Here is a 25,763-nt window from a genome sequence, read left to right as displayed (position 1 = left end):
CTCTCTGAAATCAAAGGTTGTCATGATTGCTGTGTGTTGGAGCCTGTTCTGGCTCTCACTGGAAATTCCTGTAAAATATAATAACAGGGAGTTTGAAGTCCCCGACCTGCCAACCAGAGTCGACAGGAACGACAACACAAGCAGCAGACATGGACTTCAGCGGCACCTGGAAGGTTTATTCTGAGGAAAACCTGGAAGAGTTTCTGAAAGTAATGGGTAAGAATGTTTTCTGAATGATTTTATTTCTGTGTGTGTGTGTGTTATTTATTTTTTTTACCTTCAAGGTGCTCCTGAGATGGTTGTCAAAATGCGTAAGGAGGTGAAGCCGGTGATGGTGATAAAGCAGAACGGCAAAGACTTCACCTTCACGGTGAAGACTCCAGTCTTCACCAGAGAGTTCTCCTTCACTATAGGAAAGGAATCGGAGATGACAGCTGTGGACGGCAGGAAGTTTATGGTAATTCAAGGGAAATCACATCCAAAATGGAATAAGACAGAAGTTGAAGGGTTAATACCACAAATGTATGAATAGAAGGGATGATTTATGCGTTTATTGTGGAGAAGCATGTTTGTGTTTGTGTTGTTTTTGCCCAGTGCACTGTCAGAGAGGAGAATGGGAAGCTGGTTTCTGAGACCCCCAAGTTCACTTCTGTGAGAGAGATCCAGGGAGACGACATGGTCGATGTGAGCAGCAGCAGCAGCAGCTTTCATTCTTGTTAAAGACTGCTGTAAATATGAATGACTCTCAAACAGCTCCGTTGTGTTTCTGTCTGCTTCCTTGTTTTTTTCAGACTATCACTGCAGGTTCTGTGACTTACATCAGCAGAAGCAAACGGGTCTGATCCGTCCCTGCAGCTCATGGATCCATCCCAGACGGACTCAGCTTAATGAAATGGACCATCTAGAAATAATTATAAATATAAGAAGAAGAAGAAGAAGAAACGCATTCAATAAATAAATGGGTGCAATCAAAATGTTAAAAAGTCATTTTTATTGAGTGTTGAAGTTGAAGCAGCAGGTGGCGCTGTACGCGTCTAACGCCCTCTATTATAGTGTGACACGAAGAAGAAAAACTAGAAGGCGCCTTGAAAGTACGCATGCGCTCTGCTTTTTTTCTTCGGCAGGTTTTCCTTTTGCCAAAAAATTCCTTCTGCTGAGTGTGTGTAAGTGTATGGACAGACACATGAGGCCTCCAAATACGTCTCTGTTTGTGAGGAACATCTCCGATGAGTCCAGGTGAGTCCTCGTTAGAACCGCAGGTCATTTTTTCAAAGTAACGCATTTATTTATCGGTAGCTAGCCGAGTTAGCTTAGCAGCTACTGTTAGCCTCCTCGGAGGATCCTCAAGTTGCCTTAAGAGAGGCGTGCAGACGCGCTAAATGTGCGAAATATTTACCAACAACTTCAAAACATTTACCCACAGATGCATTAAACGTGCCATCGTACATTTAAAGTGGCTTTGATTATGATTTAATTCTACGTTTGCAGCGTTTCCTTGTGTTAACGTTTGTGTTGGCCATGCACGTTTCCATGTTGATAATTAGGCTAACATAGCTAACTAGCTAACGAATATTTGTAAATGGTACTTCGGCGATGTTTTGGTGATTTGCAGGGAAAACCTGGGTTTATTTCGGTCGAACGCTATCACTAACCTAGCTAAGCTTAACGTTAGCTCCAGTTGCATTTTTGTTAAGACGAAATATGTGTCATTATGTCGTTAAAACGTCTTAATGTACAAGTTTGCTGGGGCCGTATTCACAAAGATTCTTAGAATCCCCTCTTATCTTGGCCTAAAAACAATCTTAGTAAGGACTCCTAGCTTAAAAGTGATTTGAGAACATTCTCAGAGTGACTCTGAGAAAGGAGCAGACAACATGAGAATACGTTCCTAATATATATAAGCAGCATTGATTGGACCCCTGTTCCGTTAAAAGTGAAATTCTAACAACATTTTTAGAACTAGAAAAGGGCGTTTCCTGAAGAAAATGCAAGTTTGATTGCTGCAGCTGAAGCATTGCTTTGAATGCTGATGTGAAGGATTGATGCTCTGAATTGCTGGAGAATCTGAGCAATTCAGAGCTTTGTATGCCTCTGTGTGTCAGCCTGTCACCATGGTAACAGCAGAGGAGACCTCAAAAACCACTCCAACTTTGAGAGCCTGTAGTGCGGAAACAATTTGGAATTAGAAAATTCCGAATACAAGTTTGATAGAGGAGCATCTAATGAGCTTTTTAAGACTAAAATGGAGTCTGTAACTTGAAATTTGTAGGAGGAGATACATTTGGCAGATGACAAAAACTTGACCCGAAACCCGGACTTCAAATTTTTTTTTTTTTTAAATTATAGTTTTTCAAATATTAAGCAGTTTCGGTGTCATTTTTAACATGGGAGTCTATGAGAGAGCCCTTCAACAAGGATCATGTGCGTTTCAAAAGTCAGCAAATTTTGAAAATTTTCAGCCGAATGAATTTTTCTACCAAGTTTAGTGAGTTTCGGGTCATGCTAAGGCCCCCAAAAATGCGATAATTGAGCCGGGAAAAAACAAAACGAAAGTAATAATCCCTAGGGTTTCACCGTTCGGTGCTCGGGCCCTAATAATTAATCAGCCTCTGCAAATCACCAAAACACAGACACAGAATCTTGGGTCTGAATACAAGCAAAGAAATAAACTTTACTTTTGATCTCGATGCAACCTGAAAGGAGCAACAAGAATGCATCTGTTTACAGAGCTGTGCTTTCATATGACTGCATGTTGACAAAAACTGTGCATATTTTAAAGGGACAGTCAACCTAACCGTGTAGTAGAGATGTGGAGTGTGAGAGGGCTTTTTTAAATTCTGCGTTCTCAACATTTATACACCTTTATATTAATAATGGACAGCAGATTTAAGCTTAGTTCAAGAGAAATCATGTTTTTGTTCTTGACATTCCTCTTAATACTGTCTGCTGTATTTGAGTGTGGGAAGAAGTCAGTTAGGGCATTAAGAAATCCAAAATGTTTTGTTAAGATGGACAAAGCTGATGCACTCATACCTAAATTTATCTAAACTTGACCGAGAGCTGTGGACTGGATCATTCCTTAAAAATGCTCTTAGTATTGTATACACCTTCTTTTTGTGAACTGGATCAGCATCATAGACCAGACTTACGTTGATACTGGCATTAAAAAAAAAAAAGCTTCAGTCATACCAGGGTGAATCCAAAATGGCTCCTCATGTTCTGCATCTCCACTATACACACACACTGCTTAGGTACAGATTGTTCAAGCTTCAGTTTGATATTTGTGGATCACTCCAGGTAAGAGGTAAAACATTTTGTGGTGCACTGTCCCTTTAACTTTCTCAGCAGCTGCTCTCCCAGCTGTTGATATGATGTAGTTAGAGTTGATGGTCAGTTGAGTCATACTTGTATTTACGGTGTTCAGGCCTGAGGATTTGCGGCGTGAGTTTGGCCGCTATGGGCCGATAGTAGATGTCTACATCCCGCTTGACTTCTATACACGTCAACCAAGAGGATTTGCATACATTCAATATCCTTTCTCAATGAGTTTTAACTGTGTGTGTGCTCTAGCTAACAAGTCATTTCCTTTCAGCTGAGAAGACATGTTTGTTTTTTTTCTCACATAATTTTATTAAATATCTAACACACATATTTCTCTGTTATTGCTTCAGAAAATGTAAAAGCATCCAGTTGTGGAACCGGCCACAAAGAGTTACAAAGACCCATGTAGAGTAGCTGTAAAGGCACAGTGACACACTGACCTTCAGGATCAGAGGGAGGGGAAAAGGTTGAAAAGAGAAAGTAAAGCATGAAGAGGAAAAGGGAACGGAGACAAAGCTTGGAAATGGCGGCAAAGAATTGGGAAAAGAAAAGAGGTTTAAGAGGAAAAGGCAAGCAGGAAACCCAAGTCCCTCTGGGAGTCGATTAAAGAATGTAAAGATCAAGATGAAGTTCAAAGTCAAGCATGGGCAAAGGTAACAAGTCTGAATTATTTTGTATCCTCCAAAAACAAATCCACTAATTTGACATGGCACCAAAACCAGCTTTTCCCTGTGACATAATTAACTTTTGATCAAAATGGTAAAATGACGTATTGATGTGTTTGATTTGTTTACATACTTACATTGTCCTGATCCCACAGACAGTTTGTTTGAAGAGCTTGCTTCATCTTTTATCTCTACAAAAATCAACTGTGTCTGTGTTTTCTCACCTGTCTTACAGTCAAATATACAGTATCTTAACATGTTACCTTGTAAAGCGGCCTCACAAGTCAAAATAAATGCTTAAATGCCCCGCAGCTCTGATGAGTACAAAAAGGGAACTTTTGATGTTTTCTTTCTTCACTTCGCTTGACTGAGGGAGGGGGAAAAGCATTTATTTAAATTTGTGTGGTCTGAACTAATATGAGAGCAAACAAATGCCTTAACCACCCAGCATATTTGAGGATGTGCGTGATGCAGAAGATGCTCTTCACAGCCTGGACAGGAAGTGGGTTTGTGGTCGTCAGATTGAAATCCAGTTCGCCCAGGGCGACAGAAAAAGTAAGTTAGCTGCACTCTGTGACCTTAAATTCATGTCAGTTACAACCACTCCCTTCACCTTTTGTGTATTTCTTGTCTTGATATATTTGTGTTAACTACTGTGTCTCTTCAACAGCGCCCAATCAGATGAAGGCGAAGGAGGGGCGCTCTGTCGGCAGATCCTCTCGGTACGACGACTACGACCGAGACGGCCGCCGCAGGAGATCACGCAGCCGCAGCTACGACCGATACAGGTCACGCAGCCCTTCTTATGATCGCCGCCGCAGACGATCAGAGAGTCCCCGAGAGTGAGTTTATTTCTTAGCGGCACTTTCCTTTAAACACAGTTATGGAAAAGATTTTCACTGTTCTTCACTTTAGCTCTCGTGGACGGATGTCTGGAAGAGGAAGGAGCAGGAGCCGCGAGGATGACAGGTAAAACCTGGCTGATGATGGCTGGTGAAGAGCCTCCAAACGTGTGCTGCATGCCCAATGTCCACAGTATCTAAAGAGAAACTGATTTATTGATGTCGTTCGTGTCGTCAGATACAAGCAGAGGCCTCGCAAAGAGTCCAGAGAGAGATCCAGGTCGCGCTCAAGATCCGCGTCGCCGCGAGAGAACGTCAAACCGCCCTCGACCTCCCGCTACACTGAAGAGGAGGCGAGGCAGTCCCCCTCCCGCTCCAGATCCCGGTCTGTATCCAGATCCCGCTCTCAATCACGTTCTCGGTCCCGTTCCTGGGCTGGACACAAGTCAGGAGGACGCTAAGCAGACCCTGTTACCCCCTGTTAATGTCCAATGATCCTGAGCTGGTCGTTTCTTTGTTTAACATGAATGTAACGTCCGCTGAACCATCTGTAGAAGGCTTTTTTGTTTTTGTTTTTTGCAGTTCCATTTTAAGAACGATGCTGTTCCTTAGCCCTGTTTTATAAAAGTTGTTTTGGTGACAATTCCCAGTAGGAAGATCAAAAGGTTTGTGTGTTCAGTGGTGGCCTGCCAGGAATAATATATTATCTTTTTTTATCTACAGTTACTGAGGATTTTGTTTTCTAAACCCTATGCACCCATTTTTACAAAAACACACTCAGTATTTTATGAAAGAATCCAGTCAGACCCATGTTTGTGTGTCATCGTCACATTTATAACGGATCGTGTACTCCTTGCTTTGCTGCTGACTTACCAACAGTTTTATTTCTCTGTAAGAATCACACTCAAACTTTGAGATCAATAATCCATCACCCGGTCATTGAGTTGAGCTGAGCTGTGAGATGAAAGCAAGAATTCACTCTGATGGATTCACTGCAGGTCGTGAAGGTGTGAGTACATGAGGACATGTGCTGCGGTCTTTAAAAGTGTTAAAAAGTTTGGACGTCAACATCAAGCTGTACAGTGACTAGTTTTAAATTTGTGGTGTTTTCCTGTCGGACCTTTTCAAACGTTGGTTCTGAGCGGAGGAACGGATGTTTCTCGTCGTCGTTTATGTGACTGTTGATGGTTTTTCAGAATGACTCGTGTCACTGCATGTTTATCCTCCTTATATCTTTAGTAGGAAGAAACTCTTATTTTCAATAATAAATGGATAACGTTCAATTTAAGAAAACGGCGTGTGGCTCTGGTTTTTAAACGACATCCCTCTGCTGCCGATCAGCTTGACGAGTCAGAATCAGAGTGCGGCTGCATGGAAAACAGAGCAGTGCAGCCACGTCCATTGATTTCCTTTTAATGGAACAGCAGATGAGGGGAACAAGTGAAATTAGATTCCCACCATAGAAGCAGCCATGTATGAAATCGGACGTGTCTTATTGATCACAGTATTGAAAGACTAACCAAACATGGAGGCTTATCAAACAGCCAGGCTCATGAAGCCAAGAACCTGAGAAGGAATGTGTTTTTTTTGTCCTCATTCATGTTTAATTATGTTTAAATTTAGACTGTGAACTGTCACATCTTGGTTTCTGGGACATCATGATGGTGACATCCTCCTCCTGCCCTAAATAATTAATAGACTCATCATAACCTGCTCTGGTGTTTCTGGCACCTTCTGGGACTCGGACCCTGACCCGGGACTCAGATTTCAGCATTTAAGTGTGTGGAGAAACACAAAGACGGCATCCAGAAAATGTTAAATCCTGCTTCCTGTTGGAATCTTTGTGCTCTGAAATGTTACTTTGCACCACATATAACCTCACAGATATTTTAATCTGTAAACAACTTCAAGAGTAGTGAGGCTGAGCTCTTAAACATGGTGTCTGCTACAGGAACAAGTGTTCAAATCAGTTCACTGTAGGCTTTAAAACAACAGATCCGCTTTCTACATTTAAAGTACGTTTTGTTTGTTTACGGTGTTATCTCCAGTCTGATTTATTTGATATCTGTCGTTCCAATTTGGACATGACCTCAAATTCTGATCATCATCCACAATCAGGGCCCTGTCTGAAGTCAAGCTAGCGTATGGCCTCTGTCCTGCTTCACAAGGATCAAACCAGTTCAGGGTCCTCTGAGTCCAGGCCACAGACAAACAGAATATTTAGCCCATTTCACCCCTGACGACTCGCAGAACCTGGCAGCGGGCAGTCCACTCGCACTGCTGCCACGTAAATGACAGCACAGCCTTCCCACAGTATTGATTGTTTTGGTCTGTCACAGCCTATAAGTTACGAACAACTAGACTCGTCCCGGATCAGTTCTTTTTAACCAGCCTCAGAGACTGGAAGCTCTCTGAACGGATACAGTGAAGATGCCCTCGTAGGACTGCAGATGACAGCGTCAGCAGCAGCACTGGAGCAGAAACAGCTTTGTTACATTTCATATCGAAGATGAAAGGTGAGTTCATGCATCAGTTATTGATCTAATCTTCAAGTTTGTTTAAAGATTATGCAGTTCTCAGTGGGCTCAAGTGTGGGTGCCTTCAGGTTCAATTATAATTTAGTAAACTTTAACTTGTGGAAGAAGTTTTTGAGTGAAATATTTGGAAGAAATGTTGCTTCCATTTAAAATCTGACTGTGAAAGTACACAAGCTGAGCTTTTATCAGAAGTAGTAACCCCAGCGACTTCTCACAGGGCTTCAAGTATCAGGTGTCACATTTCTGTATTTTAAAAGGTGCTTTTGTTTCAAATCTGGTGTCACAACAAACAAGTGCAGCTAGGAAACACCATGTGGGCATTCATCATGCTGCAGATAAAAACAATCATGGTCTCAGAAGCACCCCCCCCCCACTGGCTCATATACAGAATAAAAATTCTGAAATTTCCACAAATCGAAGATGATAATTCATATTTTTGGTTTTGGTGGAGTAAATGTAATAGATTCATAGCCTTCTCCCAGTGTTTCATAACCTTTTTAAGAGCCGTATCTGTGACCCTGTAACCAATGTTATTCTTTGTTGGCGATCCAGCTAGCTTTACCTGTCGATTTGAAAAAATATATACCTGCTATGCTTCATAGATTGTTCAAAACTCCAACTTCAACCCGGTGAGAACCCCTGTAAATTGGTTCATAGTCACAGTGGACCCATGATGGTGGCTTAGCTTATGCTGAGAGCAAGTGTCTGACCCAATCAGAGGCGAGTTCACCTGTAGGCGTACATCATGTTCATGTGTGTGCAGTGTGTGTTTCCTCTCGCTGCCAGAAGGAGGAGACTGATCTGTAGCTTTAACAAGTAACAATGATTCATGGTCCTGTTATAAAGCTTTGATAAAACCCGTCTCCACTCATTGCAGCTCTACTAATATAAGAAAATGGGAGACTGGAACTTTCTCGGAGGGATCTTGGAGGAGGTGCATATCCACTCCACCATGGTGGGCAAGATCTGGCTGACCATCCTGTTCATATTCCGGATGCTGGTGCTGGGCGTCGCCGCAGAGGACGTCTGGAACGACGAGCAGTCAGACTTCATCTGCAACACCGAGCAACCCGGCTGTCGCAACGTCTGCTACGACCAGGCCTTCCCCATCTCCCTCATCCGCTACTGGGTGCTTCAGGTCATCTTTGTGTCGTCGCCCTCCCTGGTCTACATGGGTCACGCCATCTACCAGCTGCGTGCCCTAGAGAAGGAGCGCCATTGCAAGAAGGTGGCTCTCCGCCGGGAGCTGGAGGCAGTGGACGCAGAGCTGGTGGAGGTGAAGAAGAGGATTGAGAAGGAGATGAGGCAGCTGGAGCAGGGGAAGCTCAACAAAGCGCCGCTGAGAGGCTCTCTGCTCTGCACGTACGTGGCTCACATCGTCACCCGCTCAGTGGTGGAGGTCAGCTTCATGATGGGTCAGTACATCCTCTACGGACACCGCCTGAGCACTCTCTACAAGTGTGAGAGGGAGCCATGTCCAAATGTGGTGGACTGCTTCGTCTCCAGGCCCACAGAGAAAACTGTCTTCATGATGTTCATGCAGGCGATCGCCTGCATCTCACTCTCCCTCAGCCTGCTGGAGATCATGCACCTGGGCTACAAGAGGGTTAAGAAGGGCATCCTGGACTTCTACCCACACCTGAAGGATGACCTGGATGATTATTATGTCAATAAGTCTAAAAAGAACTCGGTGGTGCACCAGGTTTGCATGGGCACCTCTGTGGGACGCAAGAACACCATCCCCACGGCTCCGAGTGGATACACCTTACTGCTGGAGAAGCAGGGCAACGGGCCCAACTACCCCCTCCTCAACGCATCCTCTGCCTTTGTCCCAATACAAAGCGACCCCGGAGCAAAGCTGGACAGCCGCAAGGAGGGCAAGGAGGGAGTGCCAAGCCCCACGGAGCACAACAGCAACTCCAACAACACCAGCAGTGAGACGCGTTCACCTCCTGCAGACAAACAGGATGAACCAGAGGAGCCGTCTTCTCCACACCACGATGAGTGTGCCGGTTCTGAGTACCCCACCCTGCCAGTAGCAGACACCTCATCCTGCACCGCACTGTCCAGTATTGCAAGAAAGTCACGCCGGGTCACGCCACCGTGGAACTGCTCCACGGTGGTGGAGGGGAACGGCTCAGACAGCGGGGACTCCTACCAGGGGAGCAGCAGCATGAAGCTTCGCAGCAGCTGCGCCGGCCCCAGAGCCAGGATGCTCTCCAAATCAGACGTTAAGAGATCAAGCAGGTCGCAGAGCCCGGACTCTGCAGGGGAGCTGAGTTCTGTGTCCCGACACAGCCGGGAGAGCAACAGCCCCACCGCCTCCTCTCCAAACCGCAGAGTGTCAGCGGCGAGCAGCGGCAGCAGCAGACGAGCCCCGACCGACTTACAGATCTGACTGTTAGGGTGACGCGTTAGTAAAACACTGCAGCACCCTTTAATGACACTTAAAATGAGATTTTAAACCAACTAGAAGCCTTTTTAAAAAGACTACAAAGGACAGACCAGCTTCCTCACATTTCCAGGTCAGCCACATTGACCTTTTAATGTTTCCACACCACGCCTGACTTGATTAGAGAGGAATGGAAAACCACACAGATCTATAATGTTCTGCAACATGCAGTTATGTAACCTTTAAATCAGTAACACTGTCTGAATTCATCCAAACACTGAACATATGAGCTGCACACTCAACTCTTAAGTTCACATCAAGTGTGTGACCAGCATCTGAATTAGTGTTTTTGTATTAAAAGTATTTTTTTATTATTATTTATTATCAATTCAATATGTCCTTAAAAAAATGACGTGTATTGATGATTCAGGTCATATGAGCGGCCGTACATGTAAGCACAATCTGATGCTGGATGAAAAAAACGTTTTTATTTTCGTGGAAAACCCACATTGCTTCTTGTTATATAACAAAAAAGAAGCTTTTTGTTCACTGTACATTCATAATTATGTAATAAACATTTACATCCTTTACAAAAAAACATAAATGTTACGTTTATTGTTTTTTTTTTTAACAGAAAGAAATAAAAAGCAGAAAAGAAATCTACTCAGCTGCTCCCCCTTCAGGCGACGGCTCATACTGCATCAGCTGAAAGTAAAGTAACAACAGGAAGGTTAGAGGTTCCAGTGGCAGTGAGTGAAAAGCTCTTTGACACCAGCGTCTCACCCTGTTTCTCAGCTCTTTGTTCTCCTCCATGAGCAGGTTGCACTTCTGCTGCAGATCAGAAAGCTCCATGCGGAGCGCTTCCACATCCACCACCTCTGGACCGGCTGCCCCGAGGTGAAGTTTGATGAAACTACAGCGGAGTGGTCAAGGTCAAACTGTCCATTTTTCTGATGATTATCCTGTCCAGCAGGCACAATGTGGTTGTTTCCACTCAGATCCTTACATTCAAACATCACAGAGAACCAAGGGGTTCAGCTTGACAGGTGCTATTCTAACAAGTAAACAACGTTGGACAACTGAAACATGACGAGTTCTGCCCTTCGTCACAGCTGCCACAAAGGGAAAGCACAGGTTTATTATTGATCGCTGCATTATAAAAAAGGGGAAACCATGTGTTAAAAACCCAGATCCCATTTTGTGTTCAGGTTGTGGTTGTGTTGGTTTTTTTTTACCACTTCTGCAAACACAAGGAAAGGATACTCCAGTGGATTGTTGGGTTTATCTGCCTCTTCATAAAGTGCCACTAACACTGCAAAGGAGAAACAGAACTAATCAAACAATGCAGCAGTAAAAAGTTGTTACATTAGTGTTTATGATGAGATTAAACAAGACATTCTGTCCACCCACCGCTTGTTAGAGTGTCAAGAACCCCAGATTTTTCCAGATATCTCCTAAATTGTTCTCGCTTGGATTCTGAGGCCTGAAACACATTAAGTTGACTTTAAACACAGTTAGCACTTTAGCTAGCACAATAACAATAATTATTATTAATAATAATGAAATTTACATTTAAAAAAACTAACTTAACAGACAACAAAATGAAAGGAGTTTCCTATTAGCCTGTGGTGCGTTCACTGCCTGGCACCACCACGCAGACAGTCAGAGGGCACGTTGTCATGCTGCTAGCTAGTTAGCATACGCTTCGCAAGCACCAGCACCAACTGTATACAACACACACACACACACAACAGCAGAAAGTACGTCCGAACAGACTTACTCTATACTGGGCCATGGCTGCGATGACAGCTGTCCGTGTTTCGGATGTGTAAACTGAGAAGAGGGTTAATTAAGGCGGACTGACGGCAGCTGGCTCTGTGTTTGCTTCGGTCTACACACTGCAGGTTGCCATAACAACACGTCACAGCGGCGGAAGATACCCGGAAATGAACTGTTAGCTAAACTTTTAAACAGTTTAAAACGAGAAGAACAGCATATAAAACGATATTGGATTGCTTATTTTGTTCATTATGACGTTTTGAGCTAACCCATGAAACACGAGTGAGTTTTAAGCTAGCGAAAGACAGAACACAGGAAGACGCTGTGTTGCCAGATTTGGATAAAAATGTGATAATTTAAGGACATGTTAAAATGTAGATTTTTCCCATTTATTCGGAATGAACACGGAAGAAAATATCGCATCTAAAAAGTCTAAGTTAAACTGAATTTCGTTGACATTTGAGTGCTTTATATATATCTGCTTTTTGTTTTGAAATATTCTTCCTTACTTTTCATCAAATTTGGCAACCCGGGTTCCCTCCGGGGTCAAGTCTAGGGACTATCAATAAATCACCCACTGAATGACAGAAAACAGAGAATGTCGTTAACGCTTAGAGATCTGAATAAAATTTATAACAGAACATTTGAACGAAATTAAACTCGTGTAGCAGCTTTTTTCCGTTGCTAATGTGTAATTATTTTTACAAATATGACCAGAAAAAACGAAAAAAATATTCCTGTAAAATGTATTAGTACAAGAGACAAATAAGACTTTGATTTGTGTTAGCGGCTTTTTCTTATTAATATTCATATTTTGTGGACAATTGTGATAATCATTTATTTGAAATAGAATACAATCAAATCTCTCTCTCTCTCTTAAATCGTAAAAGACACGATAAAAATAAAATTCGAATTCAACAGGTAATTTATTGATGGTCCCTAAATCAGACACCGCTGCATCCAAAAGTGTTGAATCTTCCCATTTAAACCCAACGTCACGGCAGTGACCACGTCATCAGTCATGTGACAAACTCAATGTAGATCTACAAAACATGCTAGCTGGAATCACTTGTGTTCGCTAACAGACAACGTAGCCACTCCAACCTGTTTGAAGATCGTTAACCTGAAGCGGCGTCAAAAAATGAGCCTCTCATATGACTTGTTTTTATGCAGTGTGTGAACACACAGGAGGTTAAATGTTTACCAGCCGGCTGGGATGAGACGGAGTTTCTGGATTTTTAAGCTTCATGTGCTCTTACTTCCACAACTTCGTCACGTATTCGTGGTTTTAAATCATTCACAAGGTAAGATATTTGAACAAATATTCATACTCGTTGTTCAACGTTCACACTAGCTAGTTAAATGACAAACTAGCTGAAGTTTTACGCGGCTATTTTTGTTTTTATCACTCACACATACATTTATTGTTATGTTTATTCATAACTTTATGTTAGCAAACTTCAAGACGTTTATAATAACTGACTGTTAACTGACAGGTTGTTTTAAATGAGCTAATACATGTTAGCCGTACAGAAAGTATTAGTATTAAGTCATTAATAATCATGGCCTCCCACTTTCATGTCATGTCCACCTTATATTTTCACAAGTGTGTTATTATTAGCATCTTTAAGGGGTGGAAGAGTTTGCTAGTTTTATGTCATTAATAGACAATCCTGAATTTACACCTAGGGATCAATAAATATCCATGAAAACATACAAAAGGGAAGAGAAGTAGAGTGGGGTTTTTGTTGTTGTTGACTTTACATTATCTTATTATTATAGACTAATGGAGCCTAATCTCAGGTGCTCATTTATTTAAATCTAAACCACAAACTGAAACTTGCATTGTAATAATACCTGAGCTGTTTTCCAGGCTCTGAGGATCTCATGACACACACACACACACACACACACACACACACACACTTTCATAGACAGACATGCCTCACATGGTTATGGCCAATAGTACTGTCATTCATGAGAAAACCTGGCAACAGCTACTGATAACAGACAACATCATGTGATGTGTCAAACCGCTGTGTTATGATGGTTATTTACATGTTGGATGTGATTCAACTGCAGATGCTCATATAAACTGATTCAGGGATCCAGTCCAAGGAATCACATCACTGTCAGTCATTACAGCAGTTATGTAGAGACACACGTGTGCTCTCATACAGCTGGTTTATCTAGTTTGCCTTCTTCTTGTATAAACAGACACTTAATGTAAAGTCGGACAAATGAGGAAAAAGATAAAATTTAGAAATGATCAATTAAGCCGACCTCTGAGACACAACATATTCAGCTACTAAAGATAGATGTCAAGTGTCAGACAGCGGTGATAACTTAAAGTCATTTGTTTTAAGTCGTTTATTGATGTGGTAACCTCAGACCAGGTGGTGTTTTAGCACAGACTTCTGGTGGGATTCTTTGTAAGCTGTGTGTTATATGTCAGTCATTGCTTAGTTAAATGTTTACTTTACTAGGATTTCCATAAATAGGTGTTGAGCCACGTTTGTGTTAAAAATTATGTTTATCAAAAGAATTGGAATTTGTAAAAATGCACGTGAGTTCCTGAAAAGTTACCAAAATGACGGGAAAGTTTTATTCGTCAACAACAAGAGACAAACGCAGATTTGCTGAAGCATCTTGTAAAATCAGGAAGGATCAGTGCACGTGTGTGTCAGCATGTTATCAAACTGCCAAATACTTCAGTAAAAGCTGCTGTCTGTCAGGGTTTTAATGACCATTCGCATCTGCTGATGATGACGTCACCTCTCATGTTCATCAGGTCTCCCGGACGACATGGCTCACTGACGTTCGTTTAACAGACTGAAGCTGTCTCGGTGAGCTGACTGCCATGCCGATACCAAATGGCTGCTCCATCAACGCGTCACCTTCTGACGAGAGCGAGTACAGTGAGCCCCTCATCGAGAATGATGCAGGTAGGTTTGTTATCATCTGCATGACGAAACAGAAAATACTGAAATTTGAAAACGCAGCAAATTATTGTTGAACATGACCATGTAAACTGGGGCACTGATGCTGTGACCAGCCTGGTTGTTCAGTCACATCAGCACTTCAGGGCTTATAGACCTGTTGTGTAAGATCTTAGTGAGCTCTCTGATAGTCAGATGGCTGCAGGTCAACTAAAACCACATGATCCTGCAGTAAAGACCAATAAAGAAGACATACAGTGAGAGTGTGTGTATGATACAGGCCGAAATAAAAAACACTTTGTTCTAAATTGCTGCCAACAGCTCCTCCTCAGTGCTGCTCAGCTCGCCTCAACCTCGCCATCCTGATGTTCTTTGGCTTCTCCGTGGTCTACGGCCTCCGTGTCAACCTCAGCGTTGCCATGGTCGCCATGGTGAACGCCACTGACCCTCAACCTTCAGAGAACAGCTCCATCATAGACGCCTGCCCGCGGCCATCAGGGACAGAAAACACCAGCCAGACCCTACAGCAGCCGGAGGGGGTAACTCTGACGTCCTGTACTCGGGTTCCATCATGTGTCGCTTTATTTTCTGATTCATTTTCTCTTTGTGCATCCCTCAGATCCCTCAGTACCCCTGGGACTCAAAGACTCAGGGCTGGCTGCTGGGAGCCTTCTTCTTCGGCTACCTGTGCACACAGATCCCAGGCGGCTACCTGGCCGGTCACTACGGCGGGAGCATCTTCCTGGGTGTGGGCGTGCTGGGCACAGCCGCCCTCACCCTGCTCACTCCCCTGGCTGCACAGCTGGGGTCCTACTGGCTGTTTGCGCTGCGAGCGCTGGAGGGATTTGGAGAGGTAGGCTGAGAGGAGATGCTCCTGCAACAGGAGATATAAGGTGCTGTTAAACAGTTTGACTGTTTCTGCAGGGTGTGACGTTCCCGGCCATGATGGCGATGTGGGCTCGATGGGCTCCTCCTCTGGAGCGCTCTCGTCTGATGACCCTGTCGGGATCTGGGGCTAACTTTGGGGCCTTTTTAGCGCTGCCACTCACTGGATTTATCTGCCAGAAGCTGGGCTGGCCCGCTGTCTTCTACATCTGTGGTGAGCAGGAAGGAAAATGTAGAATATTATGTCTGCCTAAATTACCATTTTAATGACGTTTTAGTTTAACAACTTTCACAAAAGCTTGAATCGTTTTTTGGTGACAGCATCCTCTCTGTAGCTTTCTGATCGGTTCTCCCGTCATCTGTCGCCTGCTCCCCTCAGCTTGCTGCTGACGCAAGGTTGTTTATTGGTCAACAAAAATAGTACACTTTTGCGCATGTGTGTGTGTGAGACTCCTGTCTGGTCCAACTGCTGACCCCTCACTTCAGTAAAAAGAGATACTGAAGTTCAATCTTGTGACTGCTTTTATGATGTGTTTATGTAGGTTAAGTTAAGTAGGCTACTGCTGAAAGGTTAATACAGGTTGTGTGTGTTGAGAACATTCATTCAAACTTAAAATGTAAAAATGTAGTTGCATTACTTTGATAAAGAAATTTAGTAACACTACTATTACATTTTTAACAGTGTAACTCTTGTAACCATTCACATCTTTGAGTTCTAATCAAATGCTGCCTCCATTTGACAACAAAGACCAGTTTACAGTCTCTGAAGGATTCACCTCCTCTTTCAGGGGGGGCTGGATGCCTCTGGGCAGTCTTCTGGTTTGTTTTTGTGTCAGATGACCCTCGCACTCATCGTCGAATCAGCAAAGAGGAGCGAGATTACATCATAAACTCCATCGGCCCTCAGGTGAAACATTAATATATGCTTCATTCCCTCTGATACTCTCTCTCAGTGTGTTGCATTTTGTTTTCTATAACAGAGTTTTTGCTTGTAGCAGAAAGTTACTCTTCACTTCTCTTATCAGTCTTCCTGTTTCCATTTCCTCCTACTCTTCCTGTTCTCCTCTGCTGTTTCATTCGTTGTTAGCTCTAACCTGAGTGGATATTTCAGGGTACTGCTCATGGTTGGTCCGTGCCGCTGGTGCACATGCTGCTGTCGGTTCCTCTGTGGGCCATTATCATCACCCAGATGTGCTCCAACTGGTCTTACTACACCCTCCTCACCTCCCTGCCCAGCTACATGAACAACATCCTGCACTTTGACCTGCAGTCGGTGAGGTTTTCTCTGACCTTCTGCATTCATGTTAATTTTAATGTCCAGTGCTACATGCTAATGCTAACTTTTAGAGCATTATTTTGCAGGAGGATGGTAAAAATGTAATAATAAAACCTTAATAAAACACTTTCATCATTAAGTTGTTTATTTCCTGTTAATCAGTGAACTTTAAATTGGTCACTGTCCACCTTTCTAAAACGCTGACAGAATGAATGTCAGGAATGTAACAGCTGGTTTTGTGTCCGTCCGTGTCTGAACCAGAACGGTTTCCTGTCCGCTCTGCCGTACCTCGGAGGCTGGTTGGTGTCCACGCTGTCAGGAGTCGCAGCGGATGCCCTCATTGAGAGGAGAACGCTGAGCGTCACCAACGTTCGGAAGCTCTTCACATTCATAGGTCAGACAGCTGCTTGCCCTCATCACTGATCATTAAACACTTTTATTTTAAATAACACATACAAAGGCTGAAGGATGTCACAGGTGGCTGTAGCATTGACTGTGCAGTGTGCATAGAGTTTCTGAATGAAGGAATTCTTCCAACAAATCTGTTGTCTGTGTATGTGGATGAAAGGCCAAAACATTGAGTAATGCTGCCTCCTTGTGGTCAAAACTCAAAACTTTGTCATTTTAATCCCATCATCATGCCCGCCTCGTCTCCCTGCAGGCTTGCTGCTTCCTGCAGTTTTCCTCGTGGCTGTGAGTTACGCCGGCTGCGACCACGTCCTCACTGTCACCTTCCTCACACTATCAACAACGGCAGGAGGGGTCAGCGCCAGTGGAGTCTTCATGAACCAGATAGACATCGCTCCTCGGTGGGTTCCGACATCCCTACACACACTATTACAGCTGTTTGTAGCTCTGTGTTATTGAGCTTTTTGAGCCTGATCAAAAGTTTGTTTCGTCTCGGTTCTCTTCTCGGCAGATATGCAGGATTCCTTCTGGGAATCACCAACACATTCGGGACCATTCCAGGCGTGGTGGCCCCCATAGTGACGGGATACTTTACTGAAGATGTGAGTTTCTAAAGATGAATGATTGAGGAATGCTGCATCATTAAATTGGATTTTTTTCAAGGACTGAAGCTTAATTCAAAGAATTTACACGAATGTCTTGTGTAGCCTACATCATCCTTCATCCTTCATCCTTGACTTCCAAAAACAGCAGCTCTGCTAATGGCAGATTCTCCAGTGCTGTTTTTTTCTCACACAACCTGCCCTAAGTTGCATTAATTCCTTCTTTTCTTTACTATACATTCATTGTTTTAGGGCCATTGTCTTATAAATGCCCACCTGTTCACAAGCGGCCTGAATCACAGCTGATAACACGTTGTCTTCTCTGCTCCTTAGCATTCCCTCGCTGGCTGGAGGAAGGTGTTCTGGGCCTCTGCGGGGATCAGCTTCAGCGGTGCCATCTTCTACACGATATTTGGCAGCGGCAAAATCCAGCCGTGGGCCATGACAGATGAGGACAGTGTGGAGACGGAGGGAAGGAGGAGCAGGACCATCACACAGTCAACCTGAAACATGGATGAATTGTAATCCTGGGTACTGTCTCTGTAAAAACAGGCTTTACATTTATAGGAATGTACACAGTATTCACACAGTATGGGAGTATTACTGGTGCTCATACGAAATTATTTTTACAGTATTTCAGCGACTTGGTTGAATAGTTTTCCACATGAAAATCTCATGTTTACACATAGAAATGCAAACAGCATTATTTTTGTAACTTTCCTCTCATTCAAACCAGAAAGCTGCTTCTGAGCTTTTAGCCTTTTTTTAGAACAGGGAACAAGAAGGTTTTACTCTGTGCGGATGACACGATGTCAGCATGAGCTGGACTATCGCTGCCTTCATCCTTCAGGAAGCACTGTTGTATAGTTTATTTCTTCATGTTTACAGTCAGATTTGCACTGTGCCTGCTCCTCAGGTGAGACCAAAACAAACCTGTGACCTTCTTCATTTGTGTTTGTCGATACAGTTGTTCTTAATTTGTTTAAAAGCTTTGATCTGATTGGACCAAACAAGCTGCTCATTTTACTTTGACATGGTTCAAAAGTGGAGCTGTAGGTGTGTCAATGTATTTTTATGCCATTAGAGGAGGGTCAGTGCACAGAAGGACAGGGTCAGCAGCAAAAGGCTGCTGCCTCACTTAAATCACAGAATGCTCCTTTTAAAGTGTTTTTAATGCACCACAGGAGCATCCGACTGTCCAGTAGGACCAAAAGAAGCACTAAAAAACTTCACCAAATGCCTTAAGTTCAACAATAACCTATGAAACATGAAGTTTGTCAGACTTCAGCCCACTTCCACTGCCAGCATTTATACAGAGAAAGTGTCAAGATGTTTTTTAATGGTGTCAAGACGCTGCTTTATTCATGTCTGCAACCACTGTGGCTGTTGGTTATCATGCAGACGTTTTATTAAGAAAAGATGGTGTTTTACTTGGACAAATAAAAAAAGATGTGTTGAGAGAATTTATTCTTCTTACAAAGTGTTTTTACATTTTTTACAGGGTGGACTGAATGGACTTAAAGTCACATGTTCTCTGCATCATGTCTGTTTTACAGATGTTTGCATCCAGAAGTGCTTTAAACATATATACAGCTGTCTTAGTGCTAAATTAATTTACAGTTTAGCACCAAGTAGTTTAAAGTTCTACTGGATTTTAAGGCCTGACGCAGAGCAGAGTAACACACTGCTGCTCCTGCATACATCCACTAGGTGGCACAAGAGAACAGATGTTGTGATCTGAGTTTTCAAAACACTATAATAGATATAGAAAAGAAATATTATATATATAAAATTTTATACACACACACACACACACAAAATCAATTCACCATCCCAATGACCAACAATATACATGGAATAACAAAACATTTTCATCTCTATCTAAAATTGACTTTTGGTTGGTTTCAAGGGAAATTGAAGAACATGTATCAGAGGTGCATATCTGTCCAATGGTTTGCAGGTTAGAAATGCCTTGCCCATCAGGATTTTTCATCTGAAATCTTGGCCACGTTTAACATGGGAGTGAATGGGTGGAGGGAGTGGCGCTCCCTTCGCTTGAGGGTCAGCTGACCAAAAACCGTGGGTCACATGGCAAAGAGAGGTGCACCAGGTTGACCAGGACAAAAATCCCTACGTTTAGCATATTTATGTATGTGGAGCACCCAGTGTGTCCACAAATTGGAAAAAGGAGGGAAAGTTAGAGTGCGTGACATCATCACACACTGGAGAGAGAGAAAAAGGCGTTTAAAATTTCGACAAAATGTAAACTGCCACAGCTCCTAAACTAAACAAAATTGAAACACACATGTATTTAGGAAAATGTAGGTCAACTGCTGCTGACCCGTTTAAACTCTAAATCATGTCTGTATATGTCATTCGCCCACTGTTTTTTTGCGATTTACGCGAACACCGTACATCGGATCGGAAAGAAAAGTCATAGCACACCATTCCCGATATGGCCGGACGTTCTGTGAAAGTTTCAGGTCGCTGGCGCAATGCTGTGGAGGCAGCTACTGGTAAGAGAGATGGATATGAATGCAGCAAGGTCAAATGTTTGGCAGACTTATAATTCTGGTCTCTTCCTCCATCAGGCAAATGATCAAAATTGCAGTGTGCAAAAGTATTCAGCCCCTGAGGCAAGACGTTGTGGAACCCCCTTTTGCTGCAATTACAGCTGCAAGTCTTTTGGGGTATGTCTCTACCAGCTTTGCACATCTACAGACTGAAATCTTTGTCCATTCTTCGTTGCAAAACAATTCAAACTGAGTCAAATTAGATGGAGAACGTTTGTGAACAGCAGTTTTCAGATCTTGCCACAGATTCTCGATTGTATTTAGGTCTGGACTTTGACTGTGTCATTCTAACACATTAATATGTTTCATTTTAAACCATTCCACTGTAGCTTTGGCTTTATGTTTAGGGTCATTGTCCTGTTCGAAGGTGAATCTCCGCCCCAGTATCAAGTGTTTTGCAGACTCCAACAGGTTTTCCTCCAAGATTGCCCTGTATTTGGCTCCATCCATCTTCCCATCAACTCTGACCTGCTTCCCTGTCCCTGCTGAAGAGAAGCAGCCCCAGAGCATGATGCTGCCACCACCATGTTTGACAGTGGGTATGGTGTGTTCAGAGTGATGTGCAGTGTTAGGTTTCCGCCACACATAGCGTTTTGCATTTAGGCCAAAAAGTTCAATTTTGGGCTCATCTGACCAGAGCACCTTCTTCCACGTGCTTTCTGGGTCACTCACATGGCTTCTGGCAAACTGCAAACGTGACTTCTTGTGGTTTTCTTTTAACAATGGCTTTCTTCTTGCTACTCTTCCATAAAGTCCAGATTTGTGCAGTGCATGACTGATAGTTGTCCCATGGACAGATTCCCCCACCTTAGCTGTAGATCTCTGCAGTTCATCCACAGTCACTATGGGCCTCTTGGCTGCGTCTCTGATCAGTGCTCTCCTTGTTTGGCCTGTTAGTTTAGGTGGATGACCATGTCTCAGTAGGTTTGCAGTTGTGCCATACTCCTTCCATTCGCAGATGATGGACTGAACAGTGGTCCGTGACATGTTCAAAGCTTGGGAAATCTTTGTATAGCCTAACCCTGCTTTAAATATCTCCACAACTTTATTCCTGACCTGTCTGCTGTGTTCCTTACACTTCATGATGCTGTTTGCGCCCCAATATTCTCTCAACAAACCACAGAGGCCATCACAGAACAACTGTATTTGGACTGAGATTAAATTACACACAGGTGGACTCTATTTAGTCATCAGGTCAACATTCGATCAGTCAGAAATCATCAGGCAACTTCTGAAGGCAACTGGATGCACTCAGAGAAAAGGGGGCTGAATACTTTTGCACACTGCACCTTTCAGATTTTTATTTAAAAAAAAATAATTAACTCATGTATAATTTTCTTTCTACTTTACAATTGTGTGCCACTTTTTGTTGGTCTTTCACATAACATTCAAATAAAACATTTGTGTTTGTGGTCATAATGTGAGAAAATGTGGAAAAGTTCAAGGGGTATGAATACTTTTGCAAGCCACTGTATTTGTAAATGTTTAAAGGAAAATACTAGCTTCCCTTTGTTTATTTATGTTGATATATTTAAAGTATTTTTGTAGAATATTCCCATTTCCTCATTGGTGGCCATACACAGAGGTGCATCTCATGAAGGTAGCGCAACACCAGCCGAGTAAAAAAGCAGCTTCTGTATGGGGAATTTTAAAAAAGCAGAATTACCCTACACCGAGACATTTTCACACACACATGGTGATCCATGACTTCCCACTGATTTCCATAAATTCAGCTCAGCTTCCTGCTTCCTGCTCTACATTCAAACTAGTTCCCCCTGAATAATCCCCTAAGGTACGCCTCAAGAGTATCCCAAACTATTAGACTAGGTATATCTTTGGACATATTAGTCTGGAAAAAAGTATGTGTTCTTCCATAAATTTCACAAACTTATTGTCTGAGAGGAGAGTTTAGGTTAGGACTTGGAAGCGAGAGGAAGGGTCCAGCATGGGATCTAACCATCAGTTAAAATTTATGTGTGTAATAATTGATGTAGGGATGCAAGTAAACAAGGAGGTGACATCAAATGAGACCATGGTGTCATCTGGGTCCATTCGGATCTTCTCCACCTTGTTCACAAAGTCCTGAGAGTTGTGGATGTGATGTGGTGTGTCACCTACCAGTGGTGTCAGGAGTTCAGCCAAGTGCTTAGCCACGTTGTATGTGACTGAGTTTGTGCTGCTGACGATGGGTCTGAGGGGGACTCCTTCCTTGTGTATCTTGGGGAGTCCATACAGGCGTGGAGTGGCTTCCCCAGGATACAGTCGGAAGTAGAGCTTGCGGTTGATGGTTTGGTCCTTCTCCAGTTTTTGTAGGTAGCTGACTAGTTTCTTCTTGTAGTTTCCGGTGGGGTCCCTCTTCAGTGGCTGTGTCACTGAGGAGATCTGTCACTTTGGAGTGGTAGTCCTGTGTGTTGAGTACCACTGTGCATCTCCCTTTGTCTGCTGATAAGATGGTGATGTCCCGGTCCTTTTGTAGTGCAATCAGGGCCTTCCTTTCATCACTGGAGAGGTTACCTTTTTTTCTGTTTTGGAAAAAGGAGGGAAAGCTAGAGTGTATTCGGGAAAATGTAGGTCTACTTGTGCTGACCCGTTTAAACTTCAAATGATGTCTGTAGGTGACAGTATGGTGGACTTATAGGGCCACAAAGAGACCCTGGTTTTGTGATTGTTGCATTTTTTTCTCTCTCTCCCCATTTACTGTCTATGTCGTTCGCCCACTGGTTTTTGCAATTGGTGGCCATACACAGAGGTGCATCTCATGAAGGTAGCGCAACACCAGCCGAGTAAAAAAGCAGCTTCTGTATTGGGAATTTAAAAAAAAAGCACCGAGACATTTTCACACACACATGGTGATCCATGACTTCCCACTGATTTCCATAAATTCAGCTCAGCTTCCTGCTTCCTGCTCTACATTCAAACTACAGCACATTCACAGTCTTCTGCAATATTATCTGTATTCATGTATGTGTCTACTACTATGTTTTCTACTGTTGTATATCTCAGACAGTCTCTACCTCGGGGACAGACATGCCTGTACATAAATGAATAAACATCCTGACAAACAAACTGCTGTCTGCACTTTATTCTCAAGAGACCATTTCTGAATGATCCCCTAAGGTACGCCTCAAGAGTATCCCAAACTATTAGACTAGGTATATCTTTGGACATATTAGTCTGGAAAAAAGTATGTGTTCTTCCATAAATTTCACAAACTTATTGTCTGAGAGGAGAGTTTGGGTTAGGACTTGGAAGCGAGAGGAAGGGTCCAGCATGGGATCTAACCATCAGTTAAAATGTATGTGTGAAAATACCCTCCTCCCCCCTATAACTGTTGTAATATGAGAACTGGTCAAATGTCAGCACACCCGGATGATGACTTGTCCGCAGACATTTACATAAAATCACCATTGCAGTTTTTTTTTCGCATAGGGAGCCCACAGAGCTCCTCATGATGGAGAGGATCCTGCTGGCTGTCTTGTTCCTCTCAGGTCAGTCAACTCTTTCTGTTTGCTAGAATCTATTGGATGAACCAAACCATCCTCTATTATTCTGATCGATCACAATGTACCAGCATGACAAAGAGCCAAGAAATCATGCATGAAAACTGCGCAGTGAAACCATTCATCTGTTACAATGGTGGTGAGTGAATACATGGGACAAGAAACACAGCATCTCTCTCTCTCTCTCTCTCTCTCTCTCAAGCTATATACATGATGAACCCGATGAGTTCTCTGGACAGCAGATTCAGTGTATTCCAAATTTACATTTTTCACTGCTTCATGTAAATTTCCACCTGCACACAAAACAGCCGTATTATCCTACAAACAGCGATCACAAGAAACCCATGTAAATGTATACTGGGCCAAAACACACTCCACACTTTGTGGACCCACACAGGTGTGGAGGATAATGGATTCTTAAATCTTCACACATTTTAGAGCACCACCATGTACAGTGGGTACAGAAAGTATTCAGACCCCCTTAAAACTTTCACTCTTATATCCTTATATTGCAGCCATTTGCTAAAATCATGTAAACTCATTTTTTCCTCATTAATGTACACACATCACCCCATATTAACAGAAAAACACAGAATTGTTTACATTTTTGTAGATGTATTAAAAAAGAAAAAGTGAAATATGACATGGTCCTAAGTATCAGAGCCTTTGCTGTGACTCATATATTGAACTCAGGTGCATCATTTCTTCTGATCATCCTTCAGATGGTTCTACACCTTCATCTGAGTCCAGCTGTGTTTGATGATACTGATTGGACTTGATTAGGAAAGACACACACCTGTCTATAGAAGGCCTATCAGCTCACAGTGCATGTTAGAGCAAATGAGGATCATGAGGTCAAAGGAACTGCCTGAAGAGCTCAGAGACAGAATTGTTGCACAGATCTGGCAAAGGTTACAAAACATTCTGCTGCACTTAAGGTTCCTAGGAGCACAGTGGCCTCCATAATCCTTAAGTGGAAGACGTTTGGGATGACCAGAACCCTCCCATCCAGCCAAACTGAGCGATCAGGGGAGGAGCCTTGTTGAGATGTAAAAAAGAACCCAAAGATCACTGTGGCTGAGCTCCAGAGATGCAGTCGGGAGGAAGTTGTAGAAAGTCAATCATCGCTGCAGCCCTCCACCAGACGGGGCTTTATGGCAGAGTGGCCCGACCGAAGCTTCTCTTCAGTGCAAGACACATCAAAGCCTGCATGGAGTATGTAAAAATAAACACATGAAGGACACCAAGATGGTGAGAAATAAGATTATATGGTCTGATGAGACCAAGATAGAACTTTTTGGCCTTAATTCTAAGGCCCCGTTCACACTGGAGAAAGTCATTCCAGCTAGAGTAGGATTGAGTCCAGATAGCCTTTAAGCTGGATCTGTTCAGACCTATTTTCAAATCTGGCTAGCACACACTTGTGTCCGCACTCAATCCGGCTTCATCCAGTGTGTTTGCTGTCCTCCAAACCACTAGGTGGCGCCTCGTAATATACAGAGTCCGCAGTTGCAGTACTTCCAGGCTCTGACCCAGTCCATTTGTTCATTCACAAAGACACTCTGGAGTGTTTCTGCATGATGGAGATAGAAAACACAAACACACACATATACAGTATAACATGATGTGTGTGTGTGTGTGTGTGTACAGTTCTCTAAAACGTATAAAGACTTCTGTCTAAATATGAAAGGATATAAAGTAGAGGCCACACCCTAAAGAGCACCTATCGGTAGTTTGCAGAAACATTTTATACATTTATACATTCTGGCAATAGAGATGCTCATTTGCATAGTGACACTGATAAAAGCAGAGTTTCCTCTGAGATCCCACAGAGCTCATCATGATGGAGAGGATCCTGCTGGCTGTCTTGTTCCTCTCAGGTCAGTCAACTCTTTCTGTTTGCTAGAATCTACTGGATGAAATCCTCTTTGTTAATCTGGAGCCACCTCACATGTTCAAACATTTGATTTTCTCACAGGGGGACTCGTCCTCTCCTCTTGTCTTGTCCATCAGTTCCACTTTGTTAATGCAAATAAGACTTGGT

General features: G+C 43.0%; 5 protein-coding genes across 5 annotated transcripts; 4 read left to right on the top strand and 1 right to left on the bottom strand.

Moving 5' to 3' along the window:
* Positions 1-149: 149 nt before the first annotated feature.
* LOC114431842 (fatty acid-binding protein, liver-like) lies at positions 150-842 on the top strand. Its single transcript, XM_028399499.1, has 4 exons — positions 150-216; positions 285-457; positions 595-684; positions 792-842. The coding sequence occupies exons 1-4, from the start codon at positions 150-152 to the stop codon at positions 840-842; spliced, it is 381 nt and encodes a 126-aa protein (XP_028255300.1).
* A 250-nt stretch (positions 843-1,092) lies between these two features.
* Positions 1,093-6,121, top strand: LOC114432253 (serine/arginine-rich splicing factor 10-like). The gene is made up of 6 exons (XM_028400147.1): positions 1,093-1,236; positions 3,425-3,529; positions 4,438-4,541; positions 4,657-4,828; positions 4,902-4,955; positions 5,067-6,121. The coding sequence occupies exons 1-6, from the start codon at positions 1,172-1,174 to the stop codon at positions 5,287-5,289; spliced, it is 723 nt and encodes a 240-aa protein (XP_028255948.1). The 5' UTR covers positions 1,093-1,171; the 3' UTR covers positions 5,290-6,121.
* Positions 6,122-8,260: 2,139 nt separating this feature from the next.
* On the top strand, positions 8,261-9,763 carry LOC114426391 (gap junction alpha-9 protein-like). Its single transcript, XM_028393775.1, has one exon. It carries the CDS (start codon positions 8,261-8,263, stop codon positions 9,761-9,763), a length of 1,503 nt encoding a protein of 500 aa, XP_028249576.1.
* Positions 9,764-10,226: 463 nt separating this feature from the next.
* LOC114426398 (c-Myc-binding protein-like) lies at positions 10,227-11,845 on the bottom strand. The gene is made up of 5 exons (XM_028393787.1): positions 11,538-11,845; positions 11,168-11,240; positions 11,021-11,069; positions 10,541-10,670; positions 10,227-10,462 (listed from the first exon to the last, which is right to left on the bottom strand). The coding sequence occupies exons 1-5, from the start codon at positions 11,550-11,552 to the stop codon at positions 10,418-10,420; spliced, it is 312 nt and encodes a 103-aa protein (XP_028249588.1). The 5' UTR covers positions 11,553-11,845; the 3' UTR covers positions 10,227-10,417.
* An 813-nt stretch (positions 11,846-12,658) lies between these two features.
* On the top strand, positions 12,659-19,094 carry LOC114426383 (sialin-like). The gene is made up of 11 exons (XM_028393760.1): positions 12,659-12,840; positions 14,328-14,481; positions 14,797-15,014; positions 15,095-15,328; positions 15,400-15,574; positions 16,149-16,267; positions 16,472-16,633; positions 16,898-17,030; positions 17,298-17,445; positions 17,556-17,646; positions 17,980-19,094. The coding sequence occupies exons 2-11, from the start codon at positions 14,397-14,399 to the stop codon at positions 18,151-18,153; spliced, it is 1,539 nt and encodes a 512-aa protein (XP_028249561.1). The 5' UTR covers positions 12,659-12,840; positions 14,328-14,396; the 3' UTR covers positions 18,154-19,094.
* Positions 19,095-25,763: the final 6,669 nt, after the last annotated feature.

The sequence above is a fragment of the Parambassis ranga genome, chromosome 2, assembly GCF_900634625.1.
Source record: "Parambassis ranga chromosome 2, fParRan2.1, whole genome shotgun sequence".
NCBI classification, from domain to species: domain Eukaryota; kingdom Metazoa; phylum Chordata; class Actinopteri; family Ambassidae; genus Parambassis; species Parambassis ranga.
The sequence above is the reverse complement of the archived record's forward strand: the minus strand, read 5'-3'. Positions and strand labels throughout refer to the sequence as shown.

What these genes read in the sequence shown, in the direction of transcription:
- LOC114426391 (XM_028393775.1), top strand. Translation starts at nt 8,261, where the DNA reads ATGGGAGACTGGAACTTTCTCGGAGGGATCTTGGAGGAGGTGCATATC.
- LOC114431842 (XM_028399499.1), top strand. Translation starts at nt 150, where the DNA reads ATGGACTTCAGCGGCACCTGGAAGGTTTATTCTGAGGAAAACCTGGAA. An exon ending in AGAGTTTCTGAAAGTAATGG is followed by an intron (nt 217 to 284) that starts GTAAGAATGTTT and finishes TTTACCTTCAAG; the next exon opens with GTGCTCCTGAGATGGTTGTC. An exon ending in AGGGAGACGACATGGTCGAT is followed by an intron (nt 685 to 791) that starts GTGAGCAGCAGC and finishes TGTTTTTTTCAG; the next exon opens with ACTATCACTGCAGGTTCTGT.
- LOC114432253 (XM_028400147.1), top strand. Translation starts at nt 1,172, where the DNA reads ATGGACAGACACATGAGGCCTCCAAATACGTCTCTGTTTGTGAGGAAC. An exon ending in AACATCTCCGATGAGTCCAG is followed by an intron (nt 1,237 to 3,424) that starts GTGAGTCCTCGT and finishes TACGGTGTTCAG; the next exon opens with GCCTGAGGATTTGCGGCGTG. An exon ending in AGAGGATTTGCATACATTCA is followed by an intron (nt 3,530 to 4,437) that starts ATATCCTTTCTC and finishes ACCACCCAGCAT; the next exon opens with ATTTGAGGATGTGCGTGATG.
- LOC114426383 (XM_028393760.1), top strand. Translation starts at nt 14,397, where the DNA reads ATGCCGATACCAAATGGCTGCTCCATCAACGCGTCACCTTCTGACGAG. An exon ending in CGCTGTCTTCTACATCTGTG is followed by an intron (nt 15,575 to 16,148) that starts GTGAGCAGGAAG and finishes CTCCTCTTTCAG; the next exon opens with GGGGGGCTGGATGCCTCTGG. An exon ending in CAGATAGACATCGCTCCTCG is followed by an intron (nt 17,446 to 17,555) that starts GTGGGTTCCGAC and finishes TCTTCTCGGCAG; the next exon opens with ATATGCAGGATTCCTTCTGG.
- LOC114426398 (XM_028393787.1), bottom strand. An exon ending in TCTTGACACTCTAACAAGCG is followed by an intron (nt 11,070 to 11,167) that starts GTGGGTGGACAG and finishes TCTCCTTTGCAG; the next exon opens with TGTTAGTGGCACTTTATGAA. An exon ending in ACAAAGAGCTGAGAAACAGG is followed by an intron (nt 10,463 to 10,540) that starts GTGAGACGCTGG and finishes CTTTACTTTCAG; the next exon opens with CTGATGCAGTATGAGCCGTC.